At 41.3% G+C, this 16,083-nt stretch overlaps 1 protein-coding gene across 2 annotated transcripts in view; it reads left to right on the top strand.

Moving 5' to 3' along the window:
• Positions 1-15,077, top strand: part of LOC102219110 (oxysterol-binding protein-related protein 1-like) — a 35,318-nt gene extending 20,241 nt beyond the window's left edge. Inside the window, exons 16-29 of one of the 2 annotated variants that reach the window (XM_023339129.1) lie at positions 1,509-1,671; positions 3,013-3,202; positions 3,897-3,972; positions 7,183-7,317; positions 7,467-7,564; positions 8,663-8,845; positions 8,920-9,027; positions 10,345-10,434; positions 11,842-11,968; positions 12,923-13,036; positions 13,134-13,257; positions 13,351-13,441; positions 13,685-13,705; positions 14,139-15,077. In XM_023339129.1, coding sequence (XP_023194897.1) covers positions 1,509-1,671; positions 3,013-3,202; positions 3,897-3,972; positions 7,183-7,317; positions 7,467-7,564; positions 8,663-8,845; positions 8,920-9,027; positions 10,345-10,434; positions 11,842-11,968; positions 12,923-13,036; positions 13,134-13,257; positions 13,351-13,441; positions 13,685-13,705; positions 14,139-14,241 — 1,623 coding nt within the window. In that variant the 3' untranslated portion in view covers positions 14,242-15,077. The remainder of the gene's footprint in view (positions 1-1,508; positions 1,672-3,012; positions 3,203-3,896; positions 3,973-7,182; positions 7,318-7,466; positions 7,565-8,662; positions 8,846-8,919; positions 9,028-10,344; positions 10,435-11,841; positions 11,969-12,922; positions 13,037-13,133; positions 13,258-13,350; positions 13,442-13,684; positions 13,706-14,138) is intronic. The other variant, XM_023339130.1, reaches the window with a different exon arrangement.
• The last annotated feature ends 1,006 nt before the right edge of the window (positions 15,078-16,083 follow it).

Raw genomic sequence — 16,083 nt, 5'->3', positions numbered from 1 at the left:
CAGCTTGTTTTCTTTTGTTGTATGTAGTCAGATATTTTTTTTGTCTCTGTGCCTGTGGAGTCAGTGATCTCCAACTGGATTAATAAAATGCCAGCCCATCACTGGCGGCAGTAAAAATGGATTTCCGTAAAGGTGCAGCTGAAATTTAATGCCTTCTTTTTGTCAACACGTATCACATCGTACATGTCTAATAATATAATAATAACGGCCCTAAATAAAAGCCACAGGTCACTTAATTTGCAACGCTTATGTCATTTAAGCATTTTGCACGTTTTTGTACTTCCATTTGGGTCTCTACTGCCTCTAAAACCACCCAGGTGTTTAAAAAAAACACACCCAGCTGTTTTCTGGCAGTAAGTTTTTGTTTTCTGGTATCTGGAAAATGAGCCGTTTCAAAAAACCTCCCAATTGTTAAATCACAATCAACGGACACTGCATTGTTACCTAGCAACCACAGCAAAGCCCAGCCTGTCACCCAGTAACCCAAACTGAGCTGCAGCACGTTTGATCAGCTGGTTTTACCGCTGCATGCACTGTACAATGGCTGCTGGAAAGGACAAGTGTTTCGTTGTTGACTGACCATCCAAAAACCAACTGCTGCATTCCTGTTGATTGTGCAGGAGGTTCTACTTTTGCTTTTCCAAGATGTACGGTTGTATAATTGTTAAAATGTTAATGTTAAAATGGTCCAGTCAAAGTCCAAACCCAAATCCAATTGCGAGCCTGACGACACCTAAAATTGCTGTTCTCACTCACTCTCCATGCGATTTGAAGTTTGATCTATTCTCCAAAGACTGGACAACCCCTCCAATGCAACAGACTTGCATCTTTAATTGCAACGCAAAAATGATTCCACACAATCATATTTTTCAAGGTTTTATGTGTTTGAAAATTATGCACCATTTTCCCTCCACTTCTCTCACTTCATCGCTACTCTCCGTCGGCCTGTCGCAAACAATCCCATGGAAATACGCTGAAGTTTTGTAGTTGTGCGTTGACAGAATTGTGGAACAAAATCAGGGGATACGAATACTTCTGCACTTTGTGTTAAGGTAGAGTTTTAACTAATGGTTTATTCAGCATCCAGCAGCTGTCATTTGATCGGTCTCGCCTGCACAGGAATCATGTTCTCCAGCTGGCCATTTGAGACGGCGACATCAAGGCAGCCGTCCTCTGTTACAGAGAAGCTCTGTCTTTCTGTGGCTCTGATAAAAGAGAGGATGATCAATCCGTTGACATGCTGATTATTGCGAGACCAACTGCCATCACAGCCTGTCTGGAGACCTTGAGTGTTTGCCTCCTGTTTTCCTTGAGAATTGACTTTTGGTCGCCATGAGAGAAGCAGACTGTCAATCAGTAGTTGCTAAAAGTGCAAAACTGAATCCCCCTCCACCCTTTTCTTTTTTTAATTTTTGTCTTTCAGTCAGTGATTAATCTGTCCTTCTTTTGTCTGCGTGTGTGTGTGTGTGTTTTGGCTATGGGTGTGTGTGTGTGCGTGGCGAGCTCAGGTGCGCAGTGTGAAATTGGAGCAGGAGGTGGAGAAGAACAAAATCCTCTCCGAGGCGCTGCAGACTCTCGCCACGGAGCATCACGAACTTGAGCAATCCGTCGTCAAGGGATCGTCACCGCGCAGCGCCCTCAGCGAGGATGAGTTCCACGACGCCGTGTCTGGTGAGTTGACAAGTTATCGAGCGCTCTCGGGACTCGGAGGGGGATTCTGTGACAGGCCGGCGTTCCCGTTCACGCTCGCTGCACTCTCGTTCACCTGCAGGACACCGGGATACTTTTTTTTTGTTGTTGTTGTTGCTGCTGCCGGTGAATTCCTTCGGTATGTGTGAGACTCAAGTTTGCCGGGTTTTTATTGCTTTTATGTCTGACTGATGTTTGATGACTTTTGGTCAACTTGTAGTCGTCATTAAAGCATTTTAAGCATTTTATCTTATTGTGTGTAGTTATGATACCTACTGTAGATAGTCATGTCACAGCTGAGTGATCAGTAGTGGACATTTTCATTTAATTACAGGAATTTTTGGTATATTCTAACAATGTTGAAGCTTTGGCGAAAATTAAGTTAATCTTGCCTTCTTGATTTAGGCTTTTCCATGATTAGCCTAATATTACAACAACAAAAATAGCTTGATTGTCATTATTCAATAAACTATTCCTGCTGTGCACGTATGAAAAAGCAGGATGAAATTCAAATATTCCCCCGTTTATGATGCTGGTTTTTGGTTTGCACCATTTCTGATGTTTTCGTCATAATCACTCCGGCCTGTTTCTGACCTTCAGGTTTTGATTTTTGAATTTTGATTTTGATTTTAAAGCAGAGCACAAAGTACAGCTCAGGTGTAGGTACTTTTAACTTTAGGTCAAACAAACACAGAGTCCTGTAAATTAAACAGGTTTATCACTGGACAAAACTCTGGACATTTCGTGAAGTGTTTACCAGCATGATTTTCTTTTCTTTTTCTTTTTTTTTTTTTTTAAACAAACACATGAGAATAACAACAGCAGTATGTTATATTAACATTAACAGTAATGTTTTCTTAGCTACCCTTTATGTAACTGGACACAATAGAAAACATATTTTGGTGGAACTGACAGATCTCTTTTTCTTTTTTTGAAGTACTTTTGCCTAGACGAACATCTTTGGGGACATGATATGGTTTAAATAATCAACAACTGAATAACTAATGAAAGGCGTGAGGAATTACTTGTTATTATCTGTAAATTTGCCATAAATACGCTCTTTTAAAAAACGAGCATAGTGTTGCAGTCATTGCCTGCAACATGAAAACAGTTTCTAAAAGTTTTCCCATTTATAAGCCTCTCTGTTTGCACTTACTAGTCAATCAGATTTAAAGAAGCATCTCCCCCACCCCTCCACATCTATTAATTAAAGAAGCTTTATACTCTTCAGCAGCCCGTGTTATCAGCCTTTGTACCCCCCCCCCCCCCCCCCCCCCAACTCTCCTCTGAGCACTCATCACCATGTCTCCTCGTCTCCATCAGAGTCGGGCTCTGAGCTCTCCCTGAGCGGCTTTGAGACGGTGGCCAGCAATTCCTTTGAAGAGGACGAGGAGGAGGACGAAGGCTCTGTCATGCTAAGCAGCCCGTGCAGCAGCCCCGCCACCAGCATGTTGCAGGAGGATCACCATGGAGACAGGGACGAGACTCAGTCCAACGGGATAACAAAGCACAGGTCAGAAGTGCAATATGCCCCCACGGTTTACCAAATTGGCCACACTCCCCCTGCGCCTTTCATCTCTGGCTTAAAGATGAACAAACTCAGCAAAGGGGCCATTTTTCTCTTTTAAGTCTCTTATTGTTGCAGATACTCTTACCTGCTCTGAGAGGTTGGCTGGTTCTTTCCCCCCTGGTCTTTTTTTTTTCTCCTCTCCTCTTCTTTATCCTCCCTCGGGTCTTTCCACTTCGTAGTGTGAATAATTTAGAGCGAGATTCTGTCTGGTAAAGCCACGGGAAAGGGTTGTATTGAGCGGGCCTAGCTCCGTGTCACTTTGTTAAATATTGATAAGGTCAATCCGGTAGGAGTGTGATCCCGTGTTTGCTGATCCCTCGGTGTCTCACACGATTCGGGCGTCCTTCAAATCGCCGCCATTTCACCTGCGAACCGAAGAAACCCGGACGATTCCAACGCGTCTCGTTGATCATTTGTGTGTCTCGTCTGGAGTTTCCTTCTTAACTGCGCACTTTTATAGCACCTACTTTCCTCTACTTTGAATTCATCTTCTTGAATTGACGCCTGCAACTGTTATTCGTCTCGATGCCTCGGCTCTCTTAAAGCGATGCCAGCTTCTGTACCGCTACTTGCTCAACGCAAATAAATCACACATGAATTATGGAGGACATGTAATTATGCGTGCACATTTTTTCAGGGCCAGCTTACCTGCGCCGATGTTCTCGAGAAATGACTTCAGCATCTGGAGCATTCTGAGGAACTGCATTGGAATGGTGAGCACGACGTTCAGGTGTTGGTTCGATTGACGCCAGGCATACAGGTGGCAGCTACACTGCTGCTCGGGTGCAAATTTTAAGTTTTTTATTTTATTTTGTTTTAATTTTTGTGGTTGTAAACGGACCAACAGGATTAAGCTTATCATTACTGTGACTCTGTTACTTACCTTGCATAGAAGAGAAGAAAATAGAGTAGAGTACTTTCTGTCAGACTGAAGTGCTTTTCTCCACAGTAAGACATAAAATCACAAAGAGGCTGTAAAATACAGAAATAAATAGCTTCCAGTAAAATGAGAATCTATTTACACTAAAAGAAAGACGGCATCCACATATTTTGACAACTACCTTTTGCACAACGTCTGCAAGATAAATAAATAAATGAGAGAGAGGTCATACGACAGTTATTTAGTGCAACAACTCCCTTTTGGTAAAACCTGTATTTAAACTTGTTAAGTCGTCTGAAACAGATCATGTGATATATCAAGTCCTAAGTTTTCTATTAAGTAGCTATGTAGTGTGTATTGTGATAAAGAATGTTGCGTTTTCTGTGTGCTACGACATCACTAAGCTTCTTTCAATGTGGGGCTTTTTTTTCCGACATATTTAATGATCGCCTGACCATCTTGGGATGGAGCTCATTTTTTTTGTGTGGTCTTTTATGTCCTTGGGGGGCTCCCAAGTGGTTGCACAATTACAATCTTATTTAAAAAGTAGGCCAGGCTGACCTGCCGTTGGACCCGCTAGAAGAAACTCTGGGGGCCGTAGAGAGAACCAGGAAGTACAAATCAGGTCTAACACGTGTGTAAATGTAACAAAAGAGGATAAAATACACCTCTTACATGTCATTACATTTTTTTTTTTTGCGAAAGGTAGCACGTTATTTCTGCTGCTACAGCAACATGTCTTCATGACCAATTGAAACAAGCGAATAGGACTTCCAGCTAGCAAAGAGCCAAATATTGCTTTCTGCAGAGTTGTGGAAAGGAAAGAAGAAGAAGAAAAAAAAAGGGAACAGAAAACGTTGGAGCCTAAGCATCACACACAAAGACAGAAAAGTTATTCTCTCTCCCAGGACTGTAGGACCTAAATGGCATCAGTCTGTACAAGTGCTTGCACCTTGTTCTTGATGCGAATTCTGGCTGAAAAACTTTTTTCTCGTGTGATGTCTGAGGAATATGTAGTGGGAGAGACCTGTGAATATTGCCTGGGAGATCTGGGCTATAGTTCTTGTGAAATATAAAATGGCCTTGCCAGCAAGAACTTTGTTTTTTATTTTTTTATTTTTATTTATTTTTATTTTTTTAGCCTCAAGTAAAGTAACTTATCTCTCTCTTCTTGCTGTGTGTGTGCACTCGGATCTGTAAAGTTGCCTCTTGTACGATGTTCATGATGTAACAACATCAAACGCATGCTAACAACTCTGATGCAGCCTCAACACTTTGAAAATAAATTATGATGCTAAATGTCAGCTCTGGGTTCATTAATTAAATCTTATTCCTAAGGTAAATTTAAATGTGGATAAAAAGCTGCTTAGCTTGTTGGCGTTTTTATATGCTAACCATGCTAGAATTGTCCTTAAGCTTAGCCTATTAGTTAGCATTAGTTAAAACTTTTTTGTTTAAATTTTACACGGTGAAAACAAACTGCTATCTCATAGATTGTGTTGTAATAAATTACAAATATAGAAAGTGGGGGAAAAAACTAGTAAACACTCAATTTTTTTAGTTTGTCTTTGAAGTTTTTTACACATCTAGAAAACACACTAGACATTGTTCAAAAACATTTCAGCCTTCATCCAGACAATATCACTGTTTGTAAATGTAACCAGGAACTATGGCAATTAACACACCAAGAAGAAAGTCACACGATCTCGTGCAGCTGCATGACTACTCTGAGTTGTTGTTTTCACCAGGGGAGGTCGGCTCCAGCTGCTTGTGGTGGCAGTTTAGCTCTAAAGCTACAAGGAGACGTCTTCTAGATAAAAGATATTGCCAGAAAAATGTACAGGAGACAAAGAGCATCTGACAAATCATGTATATTAACAAGAAATAAAAGTGGTCTTAGTATGTATCCCTGAAGGACTCCGCATCCTGTAGCCTCTTTCCTCTAGTATCCACCTGAAAATTTGGCTATGATCTTCTGGAGAATATTTTTTAAAAGCGTCGGAAGGGCAAAGGTAGGACGCTCCTATGGTATATTTACAATCTACAGATTTACAAAATTAGATTTCTTGGAGCTGTTTTAAGATCATCAGACAGTTGTGTCTTAGAAAATCTAAAAATCATCAAAGTACCAAATCTTCTATTTAAACGTAACCACCACTATTTATTTTACCACACTGACCAGCAAGAAAAACGTTAAATTATGAAAGATATCATTAATATCTTTCACCGAGTTGCAGTGAGGAGGTTAGCAGACACAGAAAATTAGAAATAATCTGCAGAGTCTAAACTTTGTAATAGTGATTGTAAAAAAAAAAAAAAAAAAGAAAAATGAAAATGACTTAAAGCACAATAGCAATATCAGTCGGTTCTGAGTGTTCTCCAGTTTCATCATAAAACTTTGGTGGAAAAGTATCTCCTCCTCTTTTCCTGAAGCTGCTTAATAACCTTCCAATAAGTTTTCATATCATCTTTAAAGATATTGGTAAAGTGCTGCATTTTGCCAGTGTAATGAGATAATTATATCTGGGGAAATGGAATCATGAAAGATTTCTCTTGCAGAGTTATGAAAAATCAGGATTAAAGAAGAATTTTTAAAACTGTTACTTGAATTTATTCTAATTGAGGTAAAATATGATTTGTTTATCATAATTACATACGTGCCCATAAAGTGTGGGAATCTACCTTGTTGACATGGCAACAGATTCCTGTTTATTAGCATTTTTATTTATGTTTATAGCTATAATTCCATATTAAATACAATTGTCTCAATTGAGGCATGGGATATTAAAAAAATCCCATAATTCCTGCTAATCTCTAGCTTCAAGGTTGGGCTTTCTGAAGCCTAGTCTTTGTGTCCCGCAATGTGACATTGTTGTTGAACTTTCTTTATCCATAACAGCATGCTTATTACTGCCATGTTTTGCTCAGATACGTCTCAAGTCTTTAGAAAAAGAAAAAATTCATTCCCAGAGGATCGGCGTGTGAAGGAACTCTGAGTTCCTCTCTGTGATGAAACCTTGTCTCTCCTCCCCGTCTCTTTCAGGAGCTTTCCAAGATCACAATGCCGGTCATTTTCAACGAGCCGCTCAGCTTCTTGCAGCGTCTAACGGAGTACATGGAGCACACGTACCTCATCCATCAGGCCAATTCGTCTTCCGAATCTATCGAGAGGATGAAGGTGGAGCAATTTTCTTTAACACCCTCGAGTTGGAGTGAGCAAGCTGCTTTCCGCTCCGTCATTATGTTCCCTTTAGACGAGCCAAAGTTTTCTTACGTCGTAGGTTAATGTGTTTGATCCGGAGTGTTTTGTGCGTTTGTCCGCCGCAGTGCGTGGCGGCGTTCGCCGTGTCCGCTGTGGCCTCCCAGTGGGAGCGGACAGGTAAACCCTTCAACCCCCTGCTGGGAGAAACCTACGAGCTGGTCAGGTGGGTGGAGCAGCAGGAGAGCGTTCAGACTTTAAAAGGTTTTTCAAAGACGTTTTTGTTTCCATGCTCCAAAAGCTAATGCCATAATCACAGTTCTGCTATTTATGGGATTTGAATGATGCGTTTGAACCGTTTTTGAATTGAATTCACTTCATTTAAAAACGTTTAAGCGATTTATGTACATCTTTTTTTAATCCACAGAAGTTCAAACTTATGCATTTTGAATATTTGGAAGTCCCCTTGAAGAAAAACCAGGTGGTTTTATTAGCCATCAGCGAGCTTCTGTCATATATCCAGCTACATGTTCAACTACTCCAGAAACGATAGTTAATTTACGTTTATTGATTTCAAAACCCGGTGACGCAGCTTTTACATATATTCAGGGGCCAATCCTTTTCATTCACTGATACTGGTGCATCATACAAAATGAACTAATGAGGATGAGGAAGACTACATCCCAAATCTAGTGACTGCAATATTTGCCCATTCTTCTATATTTTATTTGTAAAAAATTATTTGAATCTTGTATAATTCTCTTTCCACTTCACGGTTGCGTACCACTTTGTGTTGGTCGTTCACTTTCAATTCTAATGCAACATGTTTATGTTTATGGCTGCAATGTGACAAAATATGGAAAAGTTCACAAGAATTAATACTTTTGCAAGCCACAGCAAGTTTTCCAGAAGAGCAATGTTCCCAAACACATCAAACCTGGTTCATAAAACTAATGAAGTGTCTGGAATGATCGCATGAATGCTGAAGATCTGGTAACTGTGCCTCAAAAAGGTGGTCTGCGTGAGGAAAGCAACGCATTTAACTTCTATTGGTTTAAAAAAAGTGGTCTTAAATCAAAGTTTTTCCGTCTTTTACCCAGAATCGTAATAAGATGCAGATGGATAAATTTGAGCCTGTATGTATAATTTTGAACTTGCATGGATTAAAAAAAAAGAGAAAAAGGAAATGAAAGACATTTATATCGATGATGAATGCATTCAAATGCCTTTCCTATCACCTCGCTTCTCAGTACTTGTGTGGTTTTGAGCGAAATGCGACGTGCAGCTCGACCTTTGTGACCTTTTCGTACCGTACGTTCCCCAGAGACGACCTGGGCTTCAGGCTCATATCGGAGCAGGTGAGCCACCACCCTCCCGTCAGCGCCTTCCACGCCGAAGGTCTGAAGCAGGACTTTGTGTTTCATGGATCCATCTACCCCAAGCTGAAGTTCTGGGGCAAGAGTGTGGAGGCCGAGCCGAAAGGCATCATCACGCTGGAGCTGCCCAAGTAAGAACAAAGCAAAACCTGTACAGCCATGTTTTTTTTTTTAAGTTTGAGACATTTTTTTTTCTTTCTTTCAGGCACAGTGAAGCCTACACATGGACAAACCCCACCTGTTGTGTTCACAACATCATCGTAGGCCAGCTGTGGATTGAGCAGTATGGGAATGTGGAGGTGATCAACCACAGGTCAGATTCAGATCCATTGTGAAAATGTGTTAAATGTTATAAAATGCTCCCCGCGTTTTATTATACCCAGATCAGCCATAATATAACGACTACAAAATCCCGTAGCATCATCTTATTTCTGGAAACGCGTTCCTCTTGGCATTTCCGTGGAGTTTGCTTTGACTCTTGCTTCCCAACGGAGAATTTTCGCTTGCAAGTGGAGGACTTTCTTTTGAAAAGCAGCTGCAGGAATACAGGCGTGTTCAGTGAAACCCCTTGGAAAAGCGTCTGAGGAGTTTATCCTGCTTCCAAACTCCAACAAATGTCCATCCGATGTGGCCTGATATGAGGAGACGAGCCCCCTGCTGGCTCCTCCTCCTGGTTGGAGTTTGTTTTTGGGAACAAAAGAGACACCGACTCAATATTAGTCATTATGGCTGATTGGTGGATATGTATTCGCAGCGCCACAGCTAAATGGAAAAACAGCTTCTTTCTCTTAAGAACTAAATTGTTTCTTATTGTGCTACATCACTTTGAAATTTAAATGCCAAACAACAAAGCGAGGAGGTGTGCTGCATACATCACCACACACACACACACACACACACACACACACACACACACACACACACACACACACACACACACACACACACACACAGGGTTTCCAACAATAATGACGAATCTCAGTGAGTCTTTTTCAAAGGAAGTCGCACAAGGACTTTGTCTTTTCAGGGTTAAATCCCTAATTGGTTTTTGAAGTTTAAAATAGTTTCCAGATTCTGCTGGGAGTTTTGCATGAAACAACTTGTGAAGTGGTTGATTTTCTTTTTCTTTTTTTTTTTTTTTACAGCACTGGTTCACAACTAATGTCATGAAAAGGCAATTCACAATACAAGCGGTTCCAAGTCATACTGCAATTACACAGAATCCAATTTGAATCAATTTGCTTTATTCCAGTGCAATCCAATTATTTATTAATTAAAAAGATTAAAAAGAACCCCATTCACCTCAGATTATAGAGCAATACAGTCAAAATCAGCTGATCATGTGGCGTGCTTTCTGCAGGAACGAAAAAATGTTGAGTAGGAAGCTATCAAAGAGAGAGAGCTCAGAAAGAAAACCCACCAGAACAGAAGAGCTTTATATTTAAGGCAAATACAAAGAGAGTTCATGTACTGTAGAAAGGGTCGGCAACATTTCTGTCATTCGGTTAACTCGATTTGACTTTGATAAAAAATGTCTTGTGTGATTCAGCAGTGAGTGAAAATAATTGCGAAGCATTGCTGTTGTAATTGTTGGTGACTACGACACTTTATTCCTTTGTTTTCTCCCCAGGACTGGTGAAAAGTGCTGTCTCAATTTCAAACCATGTGGACTTTTTGGGAAGGAGCTGCACAAAGTTGAAGGTTACATTCTTGATAAAAGGTACAGTGAGCACAGCAATCAGAGGAAGTTTTAAATTGGCTTCCTTAAAGCTGTGGTCTGTCATTTTTCTAAAAATTTTTTTTTTTTTTCACGTATTTGTTAAAACTGTCACCATGTTGTGACAGTTTAACATGAGACAGATGGTCTGTGAAAATGTGTTGCTCCTTTGTCTCCTCCCTACTGTCCCATTGCCATCTGAAGAAATGCACCGCTTCCGGTCAGAAACAACCAATCAGAGCCAGGAGGAGGGTCTTGCTGCTGTCAATCAAGCTTGTGTGTGAGCCGCGGCAGTGCTAATGGTGAAGAAACAAAATAATGTTACAGGAACACTACTGATCCACTCTCATTGGTATAGAAGCTAACTAGCATGACAGGGTGATTGACAGCACTAAGGCCCTCCTCCTGGCTCTGATTGGTTGTTTCCGATCAAGTGATTTCTTTCTGCAGACGGCAGTAGAGACACTGGAAGGAGGCAGAGGAGCTTGATTTTATTATGAATTTTTTTCACAGGTTATCTGTCTCATGTTCTTCTGTTACAACATTGTGACAGTTTCAACAAATATGTAAAAAAAAAAAAACATATTTGTTTATCAAAATTACTTACTGCAGCTTTAAACATTATTTTAGTTTAAAATTAGTCTTTTATTCCTTAAAAAAAAAATCAACGTGGAAATCACAACATACTCTGAACGCTTGGTTTTAATTCCAGCTTACTCTTGAGCGTTTGGAAAATCTTTGTTTCTCTCTCTATTATAAGAACTGTATTGATTTTTTTTTCCATTGCTACCTGATAGTTTACATTCCTCCATTTGGCAAAATATTGCAGCGCAGATCAGATTTATTCGGACGCGTAGAGTAACCGTCAGCTCTGCTTTCCCATCAGGCACCAAATATCACTTAGAGCTCAAATGAGGTCTAATGTAATGAGTCTCAAATTCAAACATGCGACACAGATTGTACTCTTACCCGTTCGCCACCGTTTCATAAAATCCCTAGTAGTTTTGTTTGTTTGTTTAGCTTATTGAACAGGCACCATATAAGGAAGCATTAATCCCAAAGGTAATACGCTTTACAGAGCTGATGTTCAAAACGAAAACTGCTGTTTACACACTGATCAGTGCTCAGAATACCCACAGCTGGAGCGCTTTGACCTGTAACGATTTTAGTCATTTTGACAAAAAAAAAACTTAACAGATGTGGCAGAAAAGCAACACAAAAGTCCAAACTTTTAGCTGAAATTTCCTGGAAACTCTCGGCTCACGAAGGCGCCTGTATTGGATTTTTGGAGCATCGTCTCCCTGGAGGTTTTTTTCCTCCTTTGCCGCTCGACACCGACTGAAGTCATCGGCGGTGCGCTTGTGCCTGAGGACGTGTGCATGTCTGCCTGTGTATCTGTGTGGTTCACAGCAAAAAGAAGCTGTGCGCGCTGTACGGGAAGTGGACCGAGTGCCTCTACGTCGTCGACCCGGCCGCCTTTGAAGCTCACAAGAAAAACGACAAAAAAGGAGCCGAGGAGAAGAAAGCCGGCAAAGCGGTATGAATTACTCAGCGGGGGTCGGCAACAACATGAAGTTAATTGCAAAGTTGAAAACAACAAAAAAAAAAGTGAACCTGTTGCTTCTATCCTTTCGGGGGGGGGGGAAGGAAAATGAGCCATTGTTCCGAGTTTCGACTGAGATGAAAACGGTCGATGTGGGCAACTCTGCTCATGGCTTCGTGCGTAACTCGTCTGCAGATCTAAACCGCTAAGTGAGCGAGGCGTTTCAGCACACAGTCGAGAAAAGCCGTCTGAACTCTTTTCATTGGTCGTCACTTCAAACACTCAAATATATACTGCTGAAATATACGCTGCTTTGATGGTAGAACCTTAGAGAGATGTAGGCGACTGCTTGGACCGGCTTGAACTCCTAAACCTTTCATATTTCGTTACATCACAACCAAAAGCTTCAATGTGTTGAAGTTTTTTTGTTTTGTTTTATAAGACAGACCAGCACAACGTGTCGCTTAATTGTGAAGTTGAAGAAAAGTGATGAATAGCTTTAAACATATTTTAAGTATTTTTTTTTTTTAAATCTGATTTTGTTTTCACCCGTGCAGCCTGACGCCCCAAAATAAAATCCAGTGCAACTTGGGGTGCATTCACACCAGCCTTGTGTAGTCGGCTTTTTACCGAACTCTAGTTTGTTTGTCGAGAAAGTAGCAATGTAACAAATGTAGCAGTTTTTCATCCCAATCTACGGAAGAGGATCAGGGCCGCTGAAAAAAAAACAAAACTTTTATCTCAGAAGATTAAAGACGGCATTTGTAAACATGCAGCTAGACCTACATTGGAATAGCTTAGATCAACGCATATTTATCTCTTATCTCTTAAAAAGATTTGTGTTTACACTGCTTTGGTGTTGTTCTCTCACTTGAAATCACACTTAAGGGCATTGCAGTTCACCCTCCATGTCACACTGAGAGCTGCTGTGTGTTTCTGTTCTACCAGGGTAAGAGTGGGGATCAGGAGGGCGTACCCTCGCCTGCTTCAGACACTGTGGAGGTGATTCCTGGCAGCCAGCTGCTGTGGAGGATTGCCCCCAGACCAGCAAACTCTACCCAGGTCTCACCGACTCCTGCATTACCTACCATACCATCTTCAAAAAAGTATGATGCTTAAACTTGAAATTATGATTTTTTTATTTTTTTTTTTAAAACAGATGTACAGCTTCACGTCCTTCGCGATGCAGCTGAACGAGCTGCACAAGGACATGCAGGGGGTCATCCCGCAGACCGACTGCCGGCTCAGACCGGACATAAGGGCCATGGAGAACGGCGACATCGGTAACGCCTTTTTGTTTGTTTTTTTTTTTTAAAAGAAAATAAACTTTTAGCCCAATCCTCTTCGCCGTAACCTAAGAACTCGACTTCAAACAGACCTGGCGAGCGAGGAAAAGAAGAGGCTGGAGGAGAAGCAGAGAGCCGCCCGTAAAAACCGCACTAAATCTGACGAGGAGTCCAAGCCCAGGTCGGGGTTATTCTCTTTTTATTTATTCTGTCATTAAATCTCTCACCAGGCTGTTTATCCACAAAGGAACCAGATGATTTTAAATGCACATCAAAATCATCTGATCTTTCCTTTTTCTCCCCCCCCCCAACCAGAAACATCTTTGTGTTGTGTTCCTCTGAATTGCTCCAGATTAACTCTGTTTTGTTTTTTTTATCTCCGTTTTTCACATTTGGTCGGCTGCGTCTTGGCTTTGATGCCAAGGAGTCCTCCCCTCGGCCCGAGGTTAGAGCGGCTCGCCGTTTGACTGACGCGCTCTGACGTCTTCTGTGTGCTCATGTGACCCTCTGTGTTTTCCCAAAAAAAACCATCCTAATCTCTGAGTGAATGTTATCTGAACGACAGAGAGACTCGCAGTGTGAAGATATTTAATCCCCTCCTCTTCTTCCCTTCGCTAAAGCTTCACTCACCGCCACTAGAAGCAGTTACTCAAACACTACAGGCATCCTCCCTCCATATCCCTTATTAAAAAAAAACAAAACAAACAAAACTAGAGTTGATGTTGGCTGAAACCAAACAGCCTGATCTCCTCACATCTAAATAATGAATAATGAAATTCGAAGATAAAGCACGCCTGCTCTTCGTTCCTCTCCTCTCTATGATTTGCTCGAGTGTGGCTTGGCGCGGCGCTTCCTAAACGCCTTCTCTCTCGTCTCAGGTGGTTTCAGCAGGGGCCGAACCCCCACACCCGCTCCCAGGACTGGCTGTTCTCCGGCGGATACTGGGACAGGAGCTACAGCCAGCTGCCGGATATATATTAATCCCATTTTGTGCTCGGAAGAAAGAAAAATAAAAAAGAAAGAAATCGCACTTATTCGTTAAATATCACTAATAACCGTTTAATTCTCTTTCATTTCTTTTTTTATTAATAACTACACTAATTAAAGGCACTTTGGGAAGTTTGCACCTGAGCATTGTGGCCTTACTCTAAGTTATTATGGGAGGGACAAAAAGTCACTAATTAAATGTAGTTTGATGATGCTTTGAGACGCATTATTTGTATTTACCGTACACTGAAATGGTTTTTTTTTTTCTTGACTTTTAGCACAGTGGACTGGGAGTCTATAGGTTTTGTTTGTTTTTTTTAGCATTTATTTTCTTTTAAATGTTCATAGTTGTAAATCTGTGTATATACTCTCCACATCTCCAGCCATCATTAGACCTCGGCGTTATATTCTCCATCTCTCTGGACCTTTGTCTGTTTTGCCTTGTACAGTTACAGGATTCTTTTAAACCCGTCTTACATTTGACGCTGTGTGTTCCCTCTCTCATTAACTCCCACTTTAAGCATAAGCATAGCCGAATTTTTAAAGAACAATCATCCTGTCTTTGTGCTCTGTTTTTATTGAAGCGCGCGTAAAAATTGAGCGCTGTGAAGAGCTGAAGTTGGATCTGATTTCTGCTGTAAATTTGAACGTTGTACAAACTGAGCGATTTTTGCTGGAAATCATTTGTACAAAATGGAGAAAAACTATGATTTGAGTCCTCATAAGAATTTAATTTCACCATTTCAAGTACTTTTTTTTTTTCCTCCCTGCTTTCATATTGAGCTTTGAAATTGTACATTTCTTATCTAAATAAAACATTTCAGTCCATTCCTGTGTGTTGTCACTGTTGCTGTTAATAACTTGACATCAAGCAACGCTGAGGCAACAATGTCTCAAAAGTAGGAAACAGCGCCACCTTCAGGTGGGGGAAAACAGCCACATAAACCTGGGAGGTTTTTGACCATTTCTTTTGGAGAATTTGCAATAAACTCACAAATTCGCATTAGCGCATGGTTCTGTTGAGTTTCCGTGAATTTCTGCAGTGAAACCGACTACAAATATATATAAAAAATCTCAAATCAAACTGTTCTCAACTAGCAAGACACACTCAATGAAGGAGTGGTTTTGCAGGTGAGGACCACAGACCACTTCTCAGTTTCTATGCTTTCTGTCTGATGTTTTGGTCACTTTTGAATATTGGTGGCGCTTTCACACTCGTGGTAGCCTGAGACGGACCCTACAACCCACACAAGTGGCTCAGCTCGTGCAGCTCATCCAGGATGGCACAACAATGTCAATTCAACAATTGTGTGTGAATTGTGAGACAGTTATTTTTTGTTTTCAAGCATATGCACTGACTGATGGCCCTTTTTAAATTTCGTTGTTCTTGTGACAATGACAATAAAGATTTATCTTATCTTATCAGCTGTGGCAAGAAGGTTTGCTGTGTCTGTCAGCGTAGTGTCCAGAGGCTGGAGGCACTACCAGGAGACCTGGAGGAGGCCGTAGCAGGGCAACAACCCAGCAGCAGGACCGCTACCTCTGCCTTTGTGCAAGGAGGACCAGGAGGAGCACTGCCAGAGTCTGCTCGCCAAAGCCAGCATGACTGACCTTAAGTACCGAGATGAGATCCTCAGACCCCTTGTGAGCGGTTGGCCCTGGGTTCCTCCTAATGCACAACAATGCTAGACCTCATGTGGCTGGAGTGTGTCAGGAGTTCCTGCAAGATGAAGCCGTTGAAGCTATGCACTGGCCCTCCCGTTCCCCAACTGAGCATCTGGGACATCATGTGTGGTCGCACCAGACTGACTACTTTTATCATTCAGTTTTTGGTTT

This window comes from Xiphophorus maculatus, chromosome 9, assembly GCF_002775205.1.
Source record: "Xiphophorus maculatus strain JP 163 A chromosome 9, X_maculatus-5.0-male, whole genome shotgun sequence".
In the NCBI taxonomy this organism is placed as follows: domain Eukaryota; kingdom Metazoa; phylum Chordata; class Actinopteri; order Cyprinodontiformes; family Poeciliidae; genus Xiphophorus; species Xiphophorus maculatus.
The sequence above is the reverse complement of the archived record's forward strand: the minus strand, read 5'-3'. Positions and strand labels throughout refer to the sequence as shown.